The sequence below is a fragment of the Podarcis bocagei genome (assembly GCF_964188305.1).
Source record: "Podarcis bocagei genome assembly, chromosome: 16".
Taxonomy (NCBI): Eukaryota; Metazoa; Chordata; class Lepidosauria; order Squamata; family Lacertidae; genus Podarcis; species Podarcis bocagei.
The window spans coordinates 21,960,809-21,984,562 of NC_138142.1; the positions used below are offsets into that span (position 1 = coordinate 21,960,809).

Below are 23,754 nucleotides of genomic sequence, written 5' to 3' on the forward strand. Positions count from 1 at the left end.
GCAAGCAGCAGCATGTCTTCAGTCTACAGCGCTGGATTCTATCCAGGCTACCTGCTTAGAAGCTAACTGCCCAATGATGACACACAGATACCCCTCAGAGCACATTGGCCAGGTAGAATCTGCTGTATACACACTGGGCAAAGGACCTGCCAGCTGCTTCTCTCCCCCTCCAGTTGCAGGGTTACCTGAGAGGCCTCTCTGTGTCAGGACCATTGCCAATGAGAGGGTTGTCAGTTGGCCATGCAAGATACAAAGCTGCCCCTGCATGGCACGATGAGGTTGTGTTGGGGCCTCAATGTCGCCCACGAGCAGCCAGTTCACCACCTTTTATTCTGACCCTTCCAGAGCCAGATGAACCTCTGTCCACATACAAGGCTGGCAGCCTATAACATTTTAGCCATCCGTGCATCTCATGGAGCTTCACAACTCCATGAAGATCTCGTGCTTAGCTGTAGTACTCTGTTTCCACAGTTAGAGGCAACACCAGTTGCTGGAAACCACAGGTGGACAAAGAGTGCTGTTGTGCTCAGGCCCTGCTTGTGGGCTTCCCATAGGGGGTAGACTCATAGAGCAGAGGATTTCAATCTTTTTGAGTCCATGGCTCCCTTGACCAACTACATTCTTTTTGTGGCACTCCTGTGAGGCTCAAGATCCCAGTTTTGTCTCCCCTTGCCTGTAATGCTGGAAGCCTCCCACCCTTTTTCGAACACCCTCCCTTGTGGAGCATTCCCTCAGCCTCCTCTCCCCTCTCCGTGGAAGTCCTCCGGGCAGCTGCTGCTGCCTCCCCTGGTCTCTGAGCTGCCCCCGCCCCAAAGAGAGGTGCCTCCCAGAGGCACCATTCTCCTGTGGAGCTTATAGCCAGGGCTTCTGCAATAAATAGCTATGCAAGCCTTTGGGAGGTAATGACACAAGAGGGCATCAGAGGAGGGAGGGAAGGAAAGAGGGACAGAGGCCAGTGCTGCCCATGGCACCCCTGACCATCATTCAAGGTGCCCCAGGGTGCCACAGCACACTGGTTGAAAACCACTGATCTGGAGGCCAGGCCAGGCAGTGTGCTCAGAGCCAGAGGCCGGGACAGGACTGCAACACCAATTCCCAGTGCTTGTTTGATGTCCCTTTCACGTGAATAACATGTGAAAGAGACTAAAATTGCAAGGCAAGGAGGTGCAAATCTTCAACACCCCAATCTCTCCAGTGCCAGAATAGTGTCTCCCAATTGTCTTCTGCCTTGATGGGGCTGTATAGGACACTCCCATTCTTGGTCATCGTTCCCTCTAATACCAACTTTTGCTTGGCACCATTCCCACTGGGAAGGTATATAGGGCTGCATACTCAGGGCAATCCCCAAGTATGCAAAATATTTTTTTTTTTTTTAAGGTTTCAAGAGAGACTGGTGTTAAGTGGCTTCCAAGATCTATAGAAGGCACGGAACATAGTTGGCTGCATGCTGTTTATTAGCCCCTGCTTCCCATGCAGGCTGCGGCTGATGGAAGTTGTAGTCCCAAAGATCTGGATGGGGAAAGCAGATCTATGCATTTAGAATAAACTGCTGAGGATGTCAGCTGCGGGGGCGGGGGTGGAAGAAGGGAATTGGCCTGTTTGAATTCATCACAGCTTACAGCTTACAGCTTAGGGTATCCTTCCCCAAATTGGTACCTTCTATATGGCTAACATCATATATCCTTTTAAATGTGTTGGGGGAGAGGGGTTTTGGTTTGGTTTGTTCTTGTTTTTATTATGCATTTTTTGTCTTTATATTTTTTTATGCTATGACTCGCCCTGAGATCTATGGCTAAAGGGTGGTATACATATTTAATAAATTAAATATAACTATAAATATGATGATGATGTTTTGGACTACACCTCCTGTCATCCCAGACTATTGGGCAAGATGGGATGTGTAGTCCAGAACAACTGGAGAAGACTAATTTAGGGGATTAATAATAATAATAGTAATAATAATTTTCATTATTTATACCCCGCCCATCTGTCTGGGTTTCCCCAGCCACTCCTGGGCATACATACCATGAGGATCTCATCACCCCATGTTTCCTTTTCCTACTATCTAGAAACCTCCCTCCCTACCAGCACTATATAGCACAAGTGGGGATGGACGAATCTTGTCCGTTTGGGATTCTCCCAGTTTCTCATTTTCCCAGTCTCAAGTTCAGTTTACCACACCCCATTTCCACTTCAGTTTGCACATTTTTTAATAGTCTGTACAAAAAAATCCCACTCCTCTTTCTTTGCAGATTTGCGAAATGTATAGATTTTTTGCAAGCAACTTTCCCCAATATTTTTTTGTATGTTATTTTCACCAATGCATGCTTTCTTCTTGCCATTTCTCCTAATGGACACAGTTTTTGGGCTGGAGAACTGCATTGCAAGTGTGAATTTCAAAGAATAGCTTCACATACTGGTTTGGTGAGGGATGGTGCAAAATCCCTAAGAACATCCCACATCCCTAAGAACAGGTGGGGAGAGTTTTGAGGATGGGGGGGCAGGGCTGGGGAGAGTACTGAAGTGCCTTTTCCCCCCTTATGTTCTTCTTGAAACCTCCCCCTCCCCCTTTCTGGAAGCCTTGAAGAGCCTTACAAGGCTCTTATTCTGAGCTAGTTGGAGCCCTGAACAGGAGCTCTCCTGTTAGAGATGAGGAATACATAGCACTGTGTTCTTGTCCCTTCCGATAGAGAATTTGGCAGCCTCTTCTCTAGTTAGCTTTGGAAGTAAAATCCCCACCCCACCCCCAAAATCAATGCAACAGTGGTTTCTCCAAATATGCAGATCTATATTAGTACACAAATTAAAGGGACAGTAAAAGAAAACTACAAAATCACAAAGATTGAGCATACTCAATGGCTTCCAGGAATATGAAGTGGTCAGGGTGTCATGGAAGGGATGCATAAGGAGGGAGAAAGCTGCTTGAACTCTCTTAACAGCTTAATTTACCAGAGACCATCCCTCCTCCATGGCAATGCAATCCTCTGGTTCACAGCCAGCAGCTGCTCTCAAATCGGAGTCCTTTTAATTCTGTATATCATAGCATTAAACAAATACAGGTGTCCTTTTTCCTCTCCCCCCCCCCCAAAAAGCCCCCAACTCCTGCAGCCCATGAACAGTGCTGCAAAGGTTCTGTTCCCCATGTCTCTATTCTGAACCCCACCCATGGCCTGAAACAAGCAGTTTTCAGACTGAATCCCATCCCAGCTGAATAACAATTCAGGCTCCCCATGAGCCATCTCCAAAGAGCTACCACCCTACGTTAGCCATCCATGGGGGACGGGGTGGGGGCGGGGAGGTAAAAACCTTTTTGTAGCCCCTGTGAAAATGTCTGCCCGTGCTGGACCTACTCAGACCACTTATTGCTCTTCCAGGAGCTGATGTTGAGAACTCATTGCTCTGGGTTTCTCCTCCCTTGTTCTTGCAGTGTTAATTCCCTTTGCTCTGCAGTTTTGCTACAGCTTTAGCCACTCCCAATTTAGTTTCTGTTTCGTTGGCTTTTTGGCTCTTTGCTTTGTGAAAGGAGCTCTGTTGCAAAGGTCCCACTATCTGGTTTGTGCACAGGCGATCAAGGTAGGGACCCTGGCAACCACCAGAACAGGATGCCACTGTTAATTCAAGGCATGGCTAAGGTTCCATGTTCAGTTTCCTGCATCTCCGCTTAAAGGGTTGTGTGCAATCAGCGCTGAAAGAGATCTCTGTCTGGGTCCCTGGAAAGGGTGGACAGTGCTGAATGGGAGGCACTATTAGGTCTGGCTCCGTAAAAAGGGAGCTCCTTGTATTGTTTGGCTTCAAAAAGCCCCGTGTTCTTTTAAAGCGCTGGTCCAGCCATTCCTCTTCTCTCTCCATGAATCATTCTTTCACTTCTTTCCATATCAGGTTTTAAAATCCATTCCTGCTGTTCCCTTAGGGACATCAATGATGATAGCAGTATCATAGTAAAGTTTAAATGAGGTATTTGTGTCTGTCCTCACAAAAGAGGTCACCAAAGGAGGGAGAGAGGGAGAGACTCCTATCTGAACTAACCACCTCAGATGGCAAAGTCTGTAAGCGATGTGTGTCCAAGAGAAAGAGTTTGTTTGGGCAAATTCATTGCACTGTTCCTGGGATCACGACAGCAGTACACAATTATACAGTGTGAGAGCGTTTTCAAACCCCTGTAACATAGGTCAGTATTAGTACCCCCTCGTTGTAGGTGGGGAACTGAAGCAGAGAGAATTCCTCGCCTGGAACCCACCTGGCGGAGCTGAGATGCAGAAGAAGGTCACACGCTTACTGTGGCTTTCCTTAAAGAATCCCGGGAACTGTAGTTTGTTAAGGGTGCTGACCTCGCAGGGCTACTATTCCCAGCACTCTTAGCAAACTACAGTTTCCAGGATTCTCCATGATGCTTAAACTGATATGAAAGCACTTTAAATGTCCAGTGTGGGTGTGACCTCAGAGCTCAGTCTCTTAACCACTACACTAGACCTCTTCACCATCAGCTGCCATGTAACACTGAATCCTAAGGAAACTCAGGGTGCAAAGTGACTGACGGATAGGTAATATTGCTGTAAAAGTAATCCTGTGATTGGAGACTGGAAGAAAGGTCATGTGGGGTGGGTGTAATAGGTTGGTGATCCTGATCGGCATTCTAGGCAAATTTTAGTAGGCACTATAATTAACCACGTGGCCTTGCAAAACTCAGCATACTTTGGGTGTGCCCAACACCTCAGTAAGGAGAGGTTTCTCAACCATTTTCAACTTGGGCTTTTCTTCCAAATTTGCCCACCTTTCTGCCCTTGCCCCCTCAACTAGTTCTACCTAGTGTGTCCTGGCAGGGAAGCATAGAAACAACATCATGGGTGTGTCCCGCTGCTGTGCATAAGTATCTATGTATCGGGGCAAAGGGAGGTCCTCTGGATAAAAGATCAGCTCTTACCAACTGCCCAACGTCAGTCCTGCTCACTCTGCAGCTGAACCCAGCAATGAGTGGCAAAAGAGACTCTTAATGCTCCCAATAGTTCTGGCCATTAGAATCCCTTGAGGTAGCCTCTTGTGCAAGTCCCCTGTGCGGGAAAGAAGGGCATGGGTTTCCTGGTGCTTGGTTGCTCTGCCTGGGGCTTTGGTGGAGAGGTTGACTAGCAATGAACAGGGCTTGCAGTGCGGGAGAGGGAGCCCCATTGGAGGCTCCTTGTGTGGGACTGGAAAGGGAGGTGGGAGGCAGGAGACTGCCTAGCAGCAGGGGAGACTGCTGACAAGACCCTCTACTTGTTTGGAGGGTCAGGCAGGTGAAATTTGGAGGAGCCAATTCACCCAGGAAGGTGAATAGGCTTAGTGGTTGAGCACCTGCCTTGCATGCAGGAGGTCCCAGGTTCAATCCCCAGCAAGTAGGGCTGAGAATGTCCCCCATCCGGCAGCGACCATCCAGGGTTTCAGTCAGTGTAGGCAATACTGAAACACATGGACCACCAATCTGACTTAGAATAAGGCACTTTCAGTGTTCCTATGTAAGGAATGAAACATTCATTCATTGCTTTTTCATTCATTCCCATACAAAGACCCACTTCTACTCTTAGCACTGTCAAAATCTTTATCCCATTGATTGCAGCTTCACATGTTCCAATGGGCTGGGAACGATCCTCTGCCCCAAACCCCGGAGAGCTGCTGCCAGTCAGTGCAGCAGAAAACACAGAGCTAGATGGACCAGTCATCTGGCTTGGCACGAGGCGCCTCTGTGCTCCTTGGGGTGGTGCTGACGGGCTTGGTGAGCAAGCTGGTGAGCAAGCTCTTCTCTGGTGAGCAGAGGCACCAGAGAACTGATGGACCATGGGATCATTGCCCCCTCGACTAACCTCCATACCCAGGGCTGCCTTCTTTGACTTTTCTCTGTAAATGTTGCTTAGCAGCCTTGCTGCCCAGAGAGTCAGTAAACACTGTTGGGATCTGAGATGAAATTAGCAATGGGGAGACTTTTCCAACTCCCATCCTTTAATTAATCTAAAAATGCTGGATTAATTAAAAGGATGTCTCAAAATTAATCCACTGATTTCCTGGACTAATTGAAGAGTGGTAAGGCCAGTAGGCCCCACTGCATGCCCCATGATTTCATTGAGCTCATGAATTAGTCTCAAGACCTCTGCGCACCCCTCCCAGCATGAATCAGGTGTGCCTCTTCCCCCTGTGCTGTACAGCTTGCTGGAGGCTGGAATAGCATTGGGTGGGACCCAGTGTGCAGCAGAAAGCGCACATGATGTGCTGAGGCCTCAGATACTCCCACATATCCCTTTCAACCCCTCCCTCCTCTAGCATAGGGAGCACAACAAGGGAGGCCTTGTGTATGCCAAAAACATGGCCTCAGAGGCCCTTGGACATGTCTGTGTGTGAGTGATGCACCCGGAGTGGCAACACATCATGCAAACTACAACTCCCCGTTATGCCAGATGGCTTGGATGCATCATCAGTGTGTGGGAGCATCTGAGGCCATTGCGTATCATGTTTCCCTCCTGGTGCGTGTTGGACCTTTACTGCCAGTGCTGCTCACCCTCCAATAAGCGCAAGGGCGGGGAGATTCTGATCCATTCTGGATGGGGTGCGGGGTGCACAGAGACTGCAGGTTCCCTTAGCACGCTCTTTGATGTCATTTGGGTGTGCTGTGGCGCTTAGGGACTTTGCCAGTCATCAGTTGATAAAGATGGCTAGCCAGCGGTAAACCCAGCAAAGACTTGAGAGAGTTTATAGGGTTTGTAAAAAAACAACAACAACAACTTGAATATGCATTGCTGGTGTGATGCAGTGGCACAGAAGACCAGTGCTATTTTAGGTTATGTTAATAGGAGCATTTTTCCCTCCAGACTCGGAAAGTAATAACAAGACCTTACTCAGCACCGCATACACCTCATCTGGAGTAATGCGTTCAGTTTAAGGAGGGTATACAAATGGGTAACGGATTTGGAGAGGGGCACTGAAGGTGATAAAGGCTCTGGAATGCACATCCTGTGAGGACAGGCTTGAAGGAACTAAGTGCACATAACTCAAGAGACCTGATTAATAATGGCTGAAGCGTTATGTCTAGTTGTGTCTTGGTGGGTCCAGTTTAAATTTGTGCTTTTCTTTAAGGCAGGTGCTGCTCTTCTGATTTGGGCTGCAGCTCCCATCGGCCTTAGCAACTGGAGGGTGCCATATTGGCTACCTCTGGTCTAAGAGCCAGTTGTCCAGAAGGAGCTTAGGGATTGAACCAGGGTTTCAAGCCAGAGAATAAGATGAGTTGGAAGGAAGGAAGGACAAGGAGACGTGGTCATGACCCTGGTTGTGAATGATAGCCAGGACTCGGGCACAGGAGGAGGATAAACCGGCTGGATCTGGAAGGGAAGTAGCCCAAGCTGTCAAGGGGCTTGAACCTAGGCCCAGAGCCCATCACCACATTAGAGCCCCTTCAACCAGAGCCCTCAAACCAGGACTCCCAGACAACAACCCCTGAGCCAGCTTGCTTTGAGGAGCTGGTCCCCTTACACCAGCAGCCTCACGCTCCCCAGCACCTGCTCAGTACATCAGATAAAGAACAAGGGAGAAGCTCACTGAGTGGCAATGGGGTGCTCCAGACCAGAGAGCTTAGAGGTGGTAGTCTGGCCCAAATAAAAGGCCTCAGTCGAGATAAAGATCACAGTCCTATTTGGCATTTATTTACAAATGTGGGAAGGAGCCAGCAGGAACTCCAGAGCCGGCCTTGCCTCCTTGATGCCAACAAGAGCAGCAGCATTGTCCTCCAGCCTGCATGTGGCCAGCTTAGTCTGAACGGAGCCATTTCCACAAACACGGGATTTCCTCCACAGGCACAGGAACCCTAGCCAGTCTGGGTTGCAGTGGAGGAAATCCCACACACATTGAAGCATCTCCCTTCAGACTGAACCCACATATTGACTGGTGGCACGTGTGCCATCCATGAGAGGGTGAGGCTGCCTCCACACACAGAGCTGGACCCTTCACACATCCATAAGCGAATGCCTGGATAGGGATATGCTGCCTGAGCAGATTGTGGGCTCGGAGCTCTCCGAGGTCCTGCAGCTTCAGATCAACCCTTTCTGTGGCCTGCCAGAGTGAGCCACTCTCAGGTGTACATGCCACTTGTAGCTAGGGCAGGATGAAAATGATCATTGCCTAGGAAATGTTCCAACTTAAGTAGGAAGCCCTTATTAACCTTTTCTGTTGTGAAGAGCTTGCTACCAGCCCGGTGGATGGAACCAGTACAATATATGGGGATCCTATGCTGTCTAGCACAGGGGTTGGGAACCTTTTTCATCTCCAGGGCCATGTTCCATTCCTGGCAACCTTCTTGGGGGACCACAGACCAGTGGCGTGCAGGGCCAGAGGCAAGAGTGGCCAGAGCAACAACTGTGAATTTCCCCTTTGTCCAGTAGGGTATCTTCTAGGCACACTTGCACACCCCTCCTCTTTCCTCCATCCAGGCAAGCAAGAGACATGCTCAGAGTCGAAGGACGCATTCCAGCCAGCCCAAACCTGTTAAGGAAGGTGCAAAGCAGGACCAGGTGGTGTGGCCTGGAGAGAGGGGGCGTGGCCTGTGAAAAGGTCTGAGAGCAATGTTTGGGAAGCACCATGCAAAATCATTTTGTGAGCTCTGTGCTTGGTACAGTGTAGGGCTGGCAAAAGTTCTGCATAGATTGGTTCTCCAGTGCCAGCCTACTAGCTAGCTGTCAGGCATTCGGGAAGCAGCTCACAACAGGGCTTTGCGGCCACTGCCAGTTTGCCATGCTTGCAAAGACCCTTCTGGCCACGCCCTGCCTTTACCTGCCTCACACCCGGCATCATATAAGACATCAATTATAGCTCAGGTGGGTGTGGCTCGCCTAAAACAGGGAGGCCTGCAGTGCCGGATCAGACCCGTCTTAGAAAAGTCCTGGAAAAAGTGCAAACGAAGTAATTTTAAAAAAAGGAAGTAAAGCCCTATGTGACTTTTAAGGTAGCTCCATTTCTGCACAAGAGCATTTCTGTGCACTCCTATCCATTCCAGTGGAGTTGTGCACCATCAAATTTCCCAGAGGATCATGACCGTCATAAATTAGAGTGTGCTTCCTGGACTCACTGACACTGTGGGAAGACCAGTTTGCAAGGCACTAATAAACATGGTAAAGTGTAGGTTTGATCAGTCCATCCTGGAGTGAAACAGTCCTCAGGCTGCTGCCATTTTGAGACCACACCACAACTTACTACATTTTTAACCTTCCTTTTAAGTTACGTAGGCATCGCCTATGTTTTTTTCCTGCCGTGCATGTTATGCTCCAGTAAAGTGTATTATCCTTGGACCTGGGAAATCTCTGGTGTGGAATCACCGAGTAGCCTTGGACACATGGCAATTAGTTCTCGGCTTGGGTCAAGCTCCAGGCACCTGAGTCCCAGGATCTATGGCAGAAACGTCCAGTCTTGACTGGGTCAAAGTCATGGAGAGGAAGCAATAGCTTTGGCAGTGTCATCACATTAGAGCTGAACTGCTCAAACCAAGGGAGCCAACACTTCATAGGACCTGACAGGCCAGAACTGACACTTGGACAGTGCTCAGTCACACTGGCACTGCAGCCTAAATAGCTGAAGTTCAATCTACCAGGTTGCTAGGGGCTCAGAAGACAAGACATCAGCTGGCTGCAGGTAGCAGCAGTAGAGCACACACTGAGTGCCTTGCATCTGATCACTGTCTCTCAGCCTCAGTTTTCCAGGGGTAAAAATGGGGACATGAATGGCTCCTAGGGAATAGCCACAAGCGATATTGTCAGTGCCACATGCAGTATTAGGAAACCTTATGTTAAAAATATACCTGCAAACTTTTAACGGGTAGATTAATAAATTAAAGCTTCATTTAATGAATTGGTGTGAGGAAATTTTAGTTGCTGGTGCTGAGAGTCCAGAACACACTTTTATTTTTAGTAATGCACACTTCTTACTACAGCAAAGGATGAGAAATTAAAAATAATTGAGGTGCCCTTTCCTTTTAAAAAAGGTTGATAACTGTTGATACCACTCTACAAGTTATCTCACACTTGTTCATTCTCCTACAAAGTGCAAGTTAGCATCGTGGACATTTACTTAAATTTAATTGGTTAAAAAAAAGAGTGACTATCAATAAATTGAGAATCCATTATAAAAGTAATACAAAAATAAATAGTATCAATAGAGCTGTGATCTGGCCAGGTCTTCAAGCCATAGTCGTTTCAGTACCAGCTGAACTGCAAAACAGTTTGAACCCCTCCCTCCCATGGTTGCAGCCTTCAAAAAGGACTGTTTATCTTGGCTATCAGGCAGTTGGTCAGATAAGTGTTTAGAGCTGGAGGAAGAAAGACTTCCTGTGTATTTAAAGGGCAAAGAATGTGCACAGGTGTCCATAAGTTTTTAATTTTTTTTTAATATGAAGCAAATAAATAGGTGGGTGAGCTTGAAATGAGCCTGTTTTGCGGACTGAACATTAGCAGTTATAGGGACTTATTCTGCATGGGTCCCAAGACTGTCTCCTTAGCCTCTTCCAGTGCTTCTCAGTATTAGGCCATAGTAGCCTTCTGCAACTTTGAGTCCTTGGGTGTTAGTTGGTCCAAAAATGCCATCATCCCTTCCCATTGGTACCCAGCAACATCAGAGGACCCAAGGTTAGAGAAGGCTGGGCTTTGGGGTTGGTGTATGGTGGCAAATAAGGGCCTTATGAGCCTCCCCCCCCCCCAGCATCAGGATCATCCAGACAGAACCATCTCCAGGTTCCGCCAGCCATGAGGATTAACAAAAGGAACCTCTTTGGTTGTGTGAATCCTATTTCTAGGGAGACTTATTGAGTGCTGTTGTCTTTTCTGCAGCAGCTGAAGTCCTTTGCATGTGCCCGGGCCATTTTAAGCATCACTTTAGACTTACAACTTGCAGTTTTAATTCTCTTTAAAGCCACAACATTTTAGCTGCTCTGCTGTTTACATGACCATATTGTTTCGTTGATTTTTATTGTTCTAATGTTGAGCTAAATTGTTTTGTTAGCCACTCTGGGCATCCTTCGGACTCGAAGAGCGTGATGCAAATATTCCAAATAAGGAAACGGTTGTGGCTTTTGAGGCTTGGACACCATTTCGGATTTCACTAAGTATGTGAGCAGGGGGTTGCAGGACTCATGGTATGCTTCCAGGTGCCCTGTTGTTCAGGAGTAAATTGAGGGGTGAGATATGTATTTTGAAAACACTTACTGTAACTATAGCAATGACAGATCCAGGGATTTGGCCAATGATATAGCTGCTCCCTGGAAATAATCAGGTGTAGTCTGAAATAGAGGGGAGGTAGAAACTTCCACTCTCAACTTCCTGAAGGATTGATGCCTTTTATTTGTGGGGAGCAACATCTCCCCAGGAAGACCAAAAGCATTTTAACTCTGTTCCTTTTCCTCCCTATGATCACTTTTTCATGATCCCTCTCAGATGTATGATGGCCAAATCTGTTGGGTATGCTTCAATTCCTACCCTTGCTCCACAGATTTTAATTTTTTATCAATTTTACATTGATATGCCTGCTTTTGCTGGGCTGAGTTCTACCCGCAAGGTTAAAGAAGCTATTGAGTGCACCCCTAACCAAATTAAAATGGCTCATAGTAGGCCACTCTTTAAAAATTCTCTCTCTGGAGGAACAGAGTTGGCATACCTGGTTGGATAGGGGTACAGACATGGTTCAGAAGAAGCCATAGTCAGTGATAACAACCCTCTAGCCCTCTAGCTTTCTTCAGCATCTTGAGTTGTTCACACATTCAGCAGGTGTGTTGGAAAAGCCAGTAACCTCTGGCTCCAAGAAGGTTTTGGGCACGTTTCATTTTTAATCCCAAAAGAAGCGATCATGTAAACACAAAGAGGTGTAATTCACAGTTTCAAAGAAACGAACTATATCCTACACATGAACCAAGTCCAGTCCTGTTAGAAGTATGTTCAGCCCACGAGTTTGTCTTTGGTACCAGAGCTAAGCTCAGTCCTTTCTTGGTTTTCTGCAGTTTTCTTCATTTCAGCAGAATAAAGGGGGGTGCTTTTTGTTGGTTGCTATTGCAAATCATCAGTAGATCCTGATCTACCTCCTGCTCATTCCTGCCATGCAGTTTCCTAACATTATGGCTACTGTAGCCCCAACTAGTGACCTTGAGGAAGGTGTTATATCCATGAGCCTGGCTAGCAACCAATGCTGACCTAGAAAATGCAGGATTGGAGTGATCAAAGCAGCCCCTAGGACCCAAAACCCCCATCTAGTGCTGAGAAGAGGACATAATGCAGAGCAGAATGACCCCAAATCCTCCCCCATTTCATAAGGACTAAGATACCAAAGGTCCAGAACACTTGCAAAGACAGCTGTTGAGAAGCTGTGTCGCCAGTTATTCAAGGTCCTCTATTCTCACTCACTGTAGAGGAGCCAAAATGGTGAGCAAGTGCTAGACTCCAGGCCAAATCACTACCACCTTAAGAGATCCACTCTTAACTAAGGGTGTGTGGCTTAAGGACCTGCACAATGAAACCAAGTTCAGGCTAGATCTGCTTTGGAGGTTGTTGCTAACAAGTCTTCTACTTGGGAGCTATCCCTAGTCTTGCAGATAAGGGTACCCAAGTCTTCCATTTGCTTTCCCTGTCAAGACAAGGACAATGCACACTCACACAGTAGAAGCACTGAAGAAAAGTGGGATGTGATTCTGAGTAGGCTAGCACTGTAAATTGTCCACTGTAGAAAAGCTCGCAGGCCAGTGAAAGCCAGAGTTGCACCAATCTCATGGAATCTGGGCACTGGGGAAGATAGAGGACTAAAAGTAGCAAGGAAGAGGCATTGCACATGCCAGAATGCAAATAGCAGTGACCTGACGTCCTCTGATTGTTCTGACCTAAGATATGAGTGTGACCCAGGAAACATTTTGGCCAGTGGTATGGCTGTCAGTTTTAGCCCATTTGTTTCTTCTCTTTGTAAGGTTCCCCTCTCAAACAGGTCCTGGGAAAGTCACACTGAGCCCTAGCGCAGGAGCGGAGGAAGAATATTTTCATCATTAGTCAAGTAATGGTGGAAGAGCAGACATTTTGAGACCAGGGCAGGAGCTTAAAGCACCCTGCTTTAAATGTCTGTGTGTGGAGCTGAATGCTCCTGGGTCCTGAGTTTGGTCTGAAATGTCATCCATCTTCACATCATTCTGGGCTGCCAACGGAGACTGTTAGCATCTCCAGGTAGCTCATAGTGGTTCTGTCTCGTCTAAAATCATATTGAAGCTAACATATTTCAAAGTGTATGGAGGGAGGTTCCTGGGTCATATCTTTGACCTGTCATGGTCGCACTTGCTCCACCAATTGTCAGCTCCAGAGGCAAAAGATGGGTGCAGATGAACAACATCTGCAACAGTGGAATTTGGCAACAAGTCATTTAGAAAATGTGTGTGTGATGGATTGGCCCAACCAACCCCCTTGTCAAAACAGCCCTCTGACAAAGCTAGTTGCTTACCAGTAACAGAGGGTTCAAGGTCCAATCCTTTTCACCTTGGTTGGGTTTATACAATGGTGGTGGACTCTCTTTCAATGGAGGCTTTCAAACAGAGGTTGGATAGCCATCTGTCAAGGATTCTTTAGCTGTGGCTTCTGCATTTCTGGAGGTTGGACCAGATGACCCTGCGGTCCCTTCCAACTCTACAATTCTGTGATTCTACAACATTGTAAAAAGTCTTTCCATTTGCAGCCACATCTCTGAATAAATCACTTGACCCTATCTGCTTTGCTTCTGGGCTATTTGAACCTCCTGGAATATCTGACATGGGCTTGCAAGCATGGGGTGTGGTCAGTGTTTTGGAGCACTTCTGAACTACCTCCCCTGTCAAGCCGAAGATAATATGTGTGTGTCCATATTTGTCTCCTTTGGTGGCCTTAGGTTACAAGGCAGATCCATGAGCATGAGCAGGAGAACGAGTTGCGGGAACAGATGTCAGGTTATAAGCGGATGCGGCGCCAGCACCAGAAGCAGCTGATCGCCCTGGAGAACAAGCTGAAGGCTGAAATGGACGAGCATCGCCTCAAGCTGCAGAAAGAGGTGGAAACTCATGCCAACAACTCGTCCATTGAGCTGGAGAAGCTGGCCAAGAAGCAAGTGGCCGTCATAGAAAAGGAGGTGAGTCAGGGCATCCTAAAAACGTTGTGGGGTTTTTTTTGGGGGGTGCAGAAGACTGGGTGAAGATATATAATGTCAGTGATAATCTTGCAGGATGTGATGGCAGTGGGTTTATTGAATTAAGTTCTTCCTACAACAGACAGTAGACGCGGGTGGCGCTGTAGGTTAAACCACAGAGCCTAGGACTTGCCAATCAGAAGGTCGGCGGTTCGAATCCCCGCAATGGGGTGAGCTCCCGTTGCTCGGTCCCTGCTGCTGCCAACCTAGCACTTTGAAAGCACATCAAAGTGCAAGTAGATAAATAGGTACTGCTCCGGCGGGAAGGTAAACGGCGTTTCCGTGCGCTGCTCTGGTTCGCTGGAAGCGGCTTAGTCATGCTGGCCACATGACCAGGAAGCTGTGCACCGGCTCCCTCGGCCAATAAAGCAAGATGAGCGTTGCAACCCCAGAGTCGGCACGGCTGGACCTAATGGTCAGGGGTCCCTTTACTTTACAACAGACAGTCATAAAGTGATCTACAAGAGCAAAATACAGTGACACAGTAGAAACTGCACAAACCCATTAAAAAACAGTCAGAATAAAAACATCCAATCATTGGTGCTCCCCAAATGTCATATTTTTCAGTGGCAGGCAAAGTTGGCACCAGGCAGTTCTCCCTGGGAGGAGAGCATTCCATAAACGTAGAATTGTAGTCCGCACCACTTTAGATTGAATAGAGGTGGTGTCATATGTTTGCATAATCCCTAGTGTAGGAGGCTCTCGGGATACAGCAAGCAAGCATATTAGGCAGATTTGGCTGTGTTAAGTCAGCGATGTGCTGCTTTTCAACGTGTTTTTTCTACATCAGGGCAGTCAAAAAGATCACACTCATGCATACTTCCATACTAAAATGGCATGAACCAGAATTCTTCCACCTTAGAAGGAAGTTTCAAGTGAGCTGCCACTAGGCTCTGTCCTAGGCCTGATTCCTTCCAGCATTTGAAATGACTCTTTTATCACATCTGCAGATGATTCAGAACCCGGAGGGCTAGCTAAAACCTTAGAAGACCGAAATAAGATTCAAAATGACCTTAATAGAAGAGGGTTAACATTTAAAAATGGGGACAGAATTTAACAGAAATAAATGCAAAGTTCTGCATTTCAGAAAATAATAATAATAATAATAATAATAATAATAATAATAATAATAACAACAACAACAGCAACAACAACAACAACAACAACAACAACAACAATGTGTAGAATAGAAGATGCCAACAACAACAACAACAACAACAACAACAACAACAACAACAACAACAATGTGTAGAATAGAAGATGCCAGGCTTGGCAAGTAATGTGTGTGAAAAGGACCTCAGGACTGATGTCTATAACAAGCTGAACATGGATCAGCTCTGGGATGTGTCTTCCAAAGAGGCAAACATGATTTTAGTTTACCTTAATAGAACCAAATCACGAGAAGCATTAGTTCTGCTTTATTCTACACTCATCGGATCTCGTGTGGAGTATTGTGTCCAGTTCTGGGTGCCACATATTAAGAAGGATGTAGCCAAATTAGAACAATTTAAGAGGAGTACAGTGAACATCATCAGCAGTATGGAAAACAAGACCTGTGAGGGAAGGTTAAAGGAACAATATATGGAGAAAACTGAGCGGGGGAACATGATGGCAATTTTTTAACACCCCAAGACACAGTTGTACAGTAGGCTGCAAAGGCATAGGGTTGTATCCAGTCCAACTAGTCCAGCTAGTCCAACTCAAAATAAATCCATTCAATTTAATGGACATAACTATTTATCTGTTTATTACATTTATATCCCACCTTTCGTTTAGGATCTCAAGGGGTTACATAGGTTTCCCACCTCCCCATTTTATCCTCACCACCAACCTGTTACTTAGGTTAGGCTGAGAGGCAGGGACCCATTTCGCTTCTGCATTTTATAGCATTTTTTTGTATTAGTATTCTAAAATTGTAAACTGCCTTGTGTGCCTTGGCAGAAAGCTGGTCTATAAAAGCAAAAAGCAATAAAATTGGTAAAAATGTCCGGGAAAACTCAGGCATATGACAACCTATGTCAGAAGTGTTGATTTGTTGGTGAATTTCCTTAAAAATAGCTCAATTCTTTGGAAAATTTGCAGAAAAAGCTCAACAATTTGGCCAAAAAAAGCTCAATAACTTTTGTGTCTGGATTTTCACTTTTTGTAATATGACAACCATACCAGAGACTAGCTATGTGCTGCATGCAGGCTTTTCTTTTAATCTGTCCTGAATATTTCAATTACTATATAGCAGTGCAAAGAATATGGGAGAAAAAGGGCAACACAGCTAAAAACTTGGCCAAGATGTTAACAGTGCCTTTTCTTTCTTTCTTTCTTTCTTTCTTTCTTTCTTTCTTTCTTTCTTTCTTTCTTTCTTTCCATCCAGGCAAAGGCAGCAGCAGCAGATGAGAAGAAATTCCAGCAGCAGATTATGACTCAGCAGAAGAGAGATCTGACCAATTTCTTAGAAAGTCAGAAGAAGCAATACAAGATTTGCAAGGAAAAGATAAAAGAGGCAAGCAAAACTTCTCCGGTGTTTTATTCTGGGCCAGTAAGAAGCATGCACTAGATAGCAATGTTGTGAAAGAGTTTTGAAGCTATTTCAGTAGTTTGCTCATAATACTATAGGGCTGGACTTCATTGATGAACTTCCCCAATAAATAACCTGATGGATTGTTCATTGCTGATTTGAGCTCATAATCTTAACCCTCTCTTAAAGGTTTGGGCTAGGCAGTATATTAAAATAAATAACAAGACGAAGTGAAATGCCACACGTTTTAAATAACCCATGCTTTAAGTTACCAGTGCTTCTTGATAGAGGAGATGTTTTCACAACTTCTGAAATATGCTGAAGCTAGGATTTTGGTGAGTCCATTGAGAACGGGGAGTTCCTTATATGCAAAGTAGCTATGTCTTCCTGGGCACCCTTGAGGTGTGAACCTCAAGCACAGATAGTGGACCTTAAAAACTTCCACTATGGATGGTATCTAATGCTAATCCTACTCAGAGTAGACCGATTGAACTTAATGGCTATGAGTAGCTTAGGTCTATTCAATTCACTGAATCAATTCTATGTCAAACTTAGTTGGATACAGCCCTATATAAGGGCTCTGTTCCCTTCCAGCACACGTCAGAGGCAAGTTGCTCACTAGGAGTTCTCCATGGTGCTGAATCCACCACTCTGCCTTGCTGTGTGGACTCCTCTGCAGGACCAGAATAAAATAGGGAGTTTGTAGGGAAGCAAGAAGATTAAACCTCCCCCGTGATGCATACATGCATACAGATAAACACACCTGATTGGAGATTACAGCTCAGCAGCAGGGGAGAAGGAGTGTGTTCCACTGCCAGGTTGCCCAAGGAGGAAGAGAGCCATTGCTTCCTCCGTGGGCAACTCCCTGCATTTCTGTGCTGTGCCACTGGGAGACTCCTTACTCAGCAAAGAGGCCAAGCGAGCTGCCCATAAAAGAAGAAATCACTTTCATACTGTGGCTTCAGAAAAGGGAACCCTTTTCTCAGCATGGAAGCCAGACAAACTGAGAGTGCAAATGGAGTGTGTGCATGGATGGGATGTTTGTGTGTGCCTTGGCCCTGCCCATCAACGGCATGTGCTATGTGACCCCTTTGACGCATGCATACATATATCATTTTATTTGTGTGCCATCTTTCCACAGTTAAAACTATGCTCAAAAAGGCTTACAACATGCAAAAAATAAATACCGTATTTTTTTGCTCTATAAGACTCACTTTTTCCCTCCTAAAAAGTAAGGGGAAATGTGTCTGCGTCTTATGGAGCGAGTGCAGGCTGCGCAGCTATCCCAGAAGCCAGAACAGCAAGAGGGATTGCTGCTTTCAATGCACAGCGATCCCTCTTGCTGTTCTGGCTTCTGAGATTCAGAATTTTTTTATTTTTTTTGTTTTCCTCCTCCAAAAACTAGTTGTGTCTTGTGGTCTGGTACGTCTTATAGAGCGAAGAATACGGTAAATGCAGAATTTGAAACGCAACAAAAGTAGTCATAAGCAATAAATAAAACATCCAGAAGTACACAACCAAATGGAACAATTTCCACATAAAATCATAATAAAGATACAAAATAAAGATACAAAAATAATATCAATAACACACACACCCAACAAAAAACCCTAAGCAATAACCCAGTCCAAGAGTCTTTACCCAAAGAAATGCAGTCTTCTGGAGTGGAGGGTGGGGTGATTCTCCATACCTGCTATATGGGTTGTGCAAATTATGCTAACATGCAGAACATCTCCTATATTTGCCTGATTTATTCTCCTTCTGTTACTAATTGAGAGGTGCTAGGAGCTATAAAGGGCACTGAAGTCTTGTTTCCTTCATGGATTCCAAGATTTCAATGAGCGTTGCCCATAAACTTTCAAGCACATCCTTACAATCAGAAGGCATAATATTTTGATTTACGCGGGGAGTGGGATTATGTTGCCTAGGAAGAAGTAGGAATAGAAAAGGGGGGGAAATGCCTTGAGGTTGCGGTGGTGGATAAATCTAATATGGCTGCCTCTGGGTGCTTCCACATCATCAGCAAGAATCCTGACTAGCCTGGGCAAAGATGGGAAAATCAGGAAGTAAGAGAAGGTGGGTGGTACTGTGGGTTAAACTACAGAGCCTAGGGCTTGCTGATCAGAAGGTTGGCGGTTCAAATCCCCGCGACAGGGTGAGTTCCCGTTGCTCAGTCCCTGCTCCTGCCAACCTAGCAGTTCAAAAGCACATCAAAGTGCAAGTAGATAAATAGGTACCACTCTGGCAGGAAGGTAAACGGTGTTTCCGTGCGCTGCTCTGGTTCGCCAGAAGCGGCTTAGTCATGCTGGCCACATGACCCGGAAGCTGTCTGCAGACAAACGCCGGCTCCTCGGCCTATAAAGCGAGATGAGTACCGTAACCCCAGAGTCGTCCACAACTGGACCTAATGGTCAGGGGTACCTTTACCTTTAAGAGGAGGCAAGTTAAAAAATAAAGAAGAACCTTATTGAGCTTCGCAACCCAGTTTGCTTACACCTTCCACTGTGGAATGATTGGGGCTTACCATTCCATGAAAAACTTGTCTTTAGCGGGACAAGATTTGATTAGCAAAAGAGGCCCCTTACCCTGCAGTGACGTGTCAGTGTGGCTTCCACTCATAATGCCAACCTTAGCAGTGGGTGGCCTGAGGCCACGGCATGCTTTCTGTCCAAAATACTCATCTGGTATGCTTGGCTTTATGAATGTACAGAAGTTCCTCTGGTGTCTTAATTATCCCATATCCTTGAGGCATTGCTAGATATAATTCGGATTGACTTGAGTGCCCAGTTAAAGCGAAGTCCACATAATGCTGCCCTTTAAATGACCTTTTGGTGTTCATTTACATCCATGGAAGGAGCTCCCATCCAGTCTAAAGAGTAACGATGATGCACACCTAAATGGAGCTCCTGTTAGGATGAAATTTATTTCCTGGTTTAAATACTGTCTTCCCTGGGATCCCTTGCAAATGTTACTCTTTGAGAGAAATGTCCCAAACAGCTCACCTTTGGGTGTTTTATCTCTCATCTGGTTCCTTTAAAAAAAAAAGTCCCTTGTTCAGCGTTGAAAGTTCTTCAACTCCCAATACACTCAACGCCACTTACATGAAGGAAATAGTACGATTTTTGCATATAGGTTGTAATGTGTAATGAACCTGCAGTTGTTTAAATTACTCTGGTTAGTACGTGCTAGGACTGTGAACATAGGCATATTATAAATTATATGTAGGGAAAAGAAAACCTGCCATCCCTCATATGGGTTTGGCCACCTGCAAAGCAATCCTCAAGTCTATCAAAGCACAACACAGATAGGTCAGCCTACTGCAACTTGTCCATCACAGTGGAAAGGGATACCTGAGGGTTGTACTAGATAGAAGAGCAAAGCTTCGCAAGTCCTTGACAGTCAAACTATAAAGTCCTCATTTTCCCTGGGGGGGGGGAGGTGAGGGCTTCTGTTTAGGGAAGTTTTTAATGTTTGAAGTTTTATTCTGTTTAATATTCTGCTGGGAGCTGCCCAGAGTGGCTGGGGAAACCTAGGCAGATGTGCGGGCTAGAAAATTAATATTAAGTAATTATTATTAATTAAAAGAAAATTAATATTAATTAATTATTATTAATTAAAAGAAAATTAATATTAATTAATTATTATTAATTAAAAGAAAATTAATATTAATTATTATTAATTAAAAGAAAATTAATATTAATTTATATTATTATTATTATTATTATTATTATTATTATTCTGCACACACCTAAGTTTTAGTGCCCACCTAAAAATGCTACATGTGAATATGTTAAATGGTATTTAGAAACAAGTGTACCATACAAAATGCTCTCTTTCAGATAGAATTGGGACTCTGTGCTCTGAAATCACTGCAAACTTCTTTTTTAAACTTCCTTTTTAAAAAAAACCAACCCTGCTTCACTAAATACCTGCAGCTAAAGAGCTTTTAGGATAATTGCATTAACTTCCTAAGCTGCACTGCTTTTTCCCCCTTTGTGGTTCCCCTGCACAAGTCTATTTTAGGCACTTGTCATAAAATGCATATATTGTGCAGGCTCAAAACTACTTCAGTCATCCAGCCTCCAGATGCTGTTACTGTTCTGTAGCTGAGGAAATAAAAGGCATGAGAGAAAGTTTTCATTAAGAGTCACAGGGAACCCTTAGCAGTGATGGACTTTTTAATTCCACGTCCCACTTAATACTGATCTTAAGCACACACACAGAGAGAGAAACAGCTCCTGTTCTCCATATTATTAAATGCGTAGCAGCTATCATGCCTGAATCCTGTATTCACAACTCCTAAAATAGATTATAACTGAGATATAACACATGAAATGCACACATATGAGCCAGACCCCTGGCTATGACCCATGGGCCCCAGAAATAAACAGCTTTGAAAGTTGTGATACATAGCGAAGTGACATTTGCCATGTCTCCTGCACCACTCCCAATTCAACCTTTTGAGACAAAGTTCAAAGTTCACCTCTGCCCTTAATTCACTGAGTTGCTATTGGCAAATCACTTTGCCTCTCAGACTCAAGAGCTCTTCTGCAACATGGACATTGCAGTAACTTATGGGGATGCCCTAAAGGTTTCTAAAATAATGTCTATCAAATACACTACATCAAATTCTTCTGGGGGTCCCATGCATCCTATTTCTGATAGAGGCAGCCTGAATGCTACAAGATTAGAGTTGGCCATAGTCGTGAATGAAATGCTGGTTTTGTAGCTTCAGGTGAAGGACTCAGCTTCTTCTGCAAAACCAAGGAGATTTCCTCCTTTTCCGGTTGAGGTGCCTCATTCCACGAGGTGTTGGGGCATAGTTTTGTTTAGTTGCAAGCTCAGCGGTGTCTGCGTCTTGTCTGCGTACTGGCCAAGGAAAAACTGGAGATGAGGCAGGAATTTTCTGGGGCAAGACGTAGACATTTCTCGTGTCCTTTTTGGGATTTTAAAGAAAAACGATAGAGTTGTTAAAGAGAGAAACGCAGAGGCTTTGGCATACTTCAGCAGCCAATCACCCAACCTTGTGGGCATGTGGCAGTGGAGGGAAAAGGGCTTAGAACCCCTGCGTGCGTCACCTCCCAGTCACATGCTTCCACATGCAGAGTTCATCTTTCGGCACATGTCTCTTTCTCACTTAAGTCTCTTGAATAGGCATGTAGAGCTCCAGTGCAGAAATCCTTGGCTATGATATTGGCCGATTAAGCCACTTGTTGTTTCTCTGGCGCCCAAGCCTGGTTGAAGTCTAGTTTGTGCAACCGTTTTCTGTGATGGAAAAGTTGCCGCGTTATAATAACCCTACATAAACCCCAGTTTTCAATGTGATACCGTTTGTGTCTCTTCACAACTTTCCAAGTGGCCTAAGATTATAACCAAATTAGAACCAAACGTTCAGCGAGTGCTTTTTTTCCCCACCAGAGGAGGCCTGACCTGTTTTTCTTTACTTTGCACTCCTCGCTTCCAACATCTATCAGTTTTATACCACTTTAACTGTCATGGCTTCCCTCTGGGAATTGCAGTTCAGTAAAGGAGAGCCCCATTTCATGTCAAAGATTACTAATTTCGGATTCTGGACTCTTGATTCCAGCCTGGTTTGTGAGCTTTTAGTCATTCTCTCCCCCTCTCCCTCCCTCCCCCCTCGTCTTTGGAGCTCCTGTATGTTTTGTATAAACTGCTTAGCTCCCAGCAGGGGCATCTTGAGGGGTAATGGGCTTAAAAACCCTTTTGGAAGGGGATTCAAAGGAGGACCCTCTGCTTGCTGTTAAGCTCGTACAGATGGTAGTAAGGGGGGGGGGGAGGCATCACATTTTTTTGTTTTTTTACCCCTCCCCATCATGAAACCAACAAATGACTTTGTTTCTTGGCCTTTCCTCTGTGCACGTCCAGGAGATGAACGAGGATCACAGCACACCGAAGAAGGAGAAGCAAGAGAGGATTTCCAAACACAAAGAGAACCTGCAGCACACACAGGCTGAAGAGGAGGCACATCTTCTCAGCCAGCAGAGACTCTACTATGACAAAAACTGCCGTTTCTTCAAGCGAAAAACCATGATCAGGAGGCACGAGTTGGAGCAGCAGAACATTCGGGAGGTACCACCTCTTGCTTTCCTCCCCTCTTCGCCACCCCCCTTTCCCACCCTGCCCCAATATACCCAGGGAAAATATAAGGTGAATACAGACAACTACTTGCAACTGGTCAATATGCCATGCTGTTCATGTAACCAACCTGGGAAGCCTGCTGCCTGTATTGTCCTGACAAGAGCTGAATCTTCCCATACTCATGCAACGAGGATGGAGTATCTGGGTCAGAATTTTATTATTGTTTTATTATGGTTTATTACGTTTATATACCGCCCTTCAGCATGAGATCTCAGGGCAGGTCAGAGAATAAAATACAGGACAAAAACATAAGTAAAACAAAACAGCAAAACAATAACCTCCCCCACCCTTCCCACATTTAAAAGGCTGTAGGATATTAATCGACCAAAGACCTGGCTGAAGCGGAACGTTTTCGCCTGGCACCTAAAAATATAGGTAAAGGTAAAGGATCCCTGGACGGTTAAGTCTAGTGAAATGCGACTATGGGGTGTGGTGCTTATCTCACTTTTCAGGCCGAGGGAGCCGGCGTTTGCCCACAGACAGCTTTCCGGGTCATGTGGGCAGTATGACTAAACCGCTTCTGGCGCAACTGAACACTGTGATGGAAACAGAAACACCGTTTACCTTCCTGCCGCAGCAGTACCTATTTATCTACTTGCACTGGGATGCTTTCGAACTGCTAGGTTGGCAGGAGCTGGGACAGAGCAACAGGAACTCGCCCCGTTGCGGGGATTCGAACCTCCGACCTTCTGATCAGCAAGTCCAAGAGGCTCAGTGGTTTAGACCACAGTGCCACCCGCATCCCTAAAGATATATAATGAAGGCACCAGGCGAACCTCTGTGGGGAGAGCATTCCACAAACAGGCACTACAGAGAAGGGCTGTTCTTGTGTTCCCACCCTCTGGATCTCACATGGAGGACATGCACAAAAAAGGACCTCAGATGATGAACGCAGAGTCCAG

General features: G+C 45.6%; 1 protein-coding gene across 5 annotated transcripts in view; it reads left to right on the top strand.

Annotated features, from left to right (window-relative positions):
• Window positions 1-23,754, top strand: part of TAOK3 (TAO kinase 3) — a 117,323-nt gene that overhangs the window by 80,635 nt on the left and 12,934 nt on the right. For all 5 annotated transcript variants that reach the window (XM_081175259.1, XM_081175261.1, XM_081175260.1 and 2 more), the window contains 3 exons: window positions 13,888-14,124; window positions 16,550-16,678; window positions 22,580-22,783. In XM_081175259.1, the coding sequence (XP_081031385.1) occupies window positions 13,888-14,124; window positions 16,550-16,678; window positions 22,580-22,783 (570 nt within the window). The remainder of the gene's footprint in view (window positions 1-13,887; window positions 14,125-16,549; window positions 16,679-22,579; window positions 22,784-23,754) is intronic.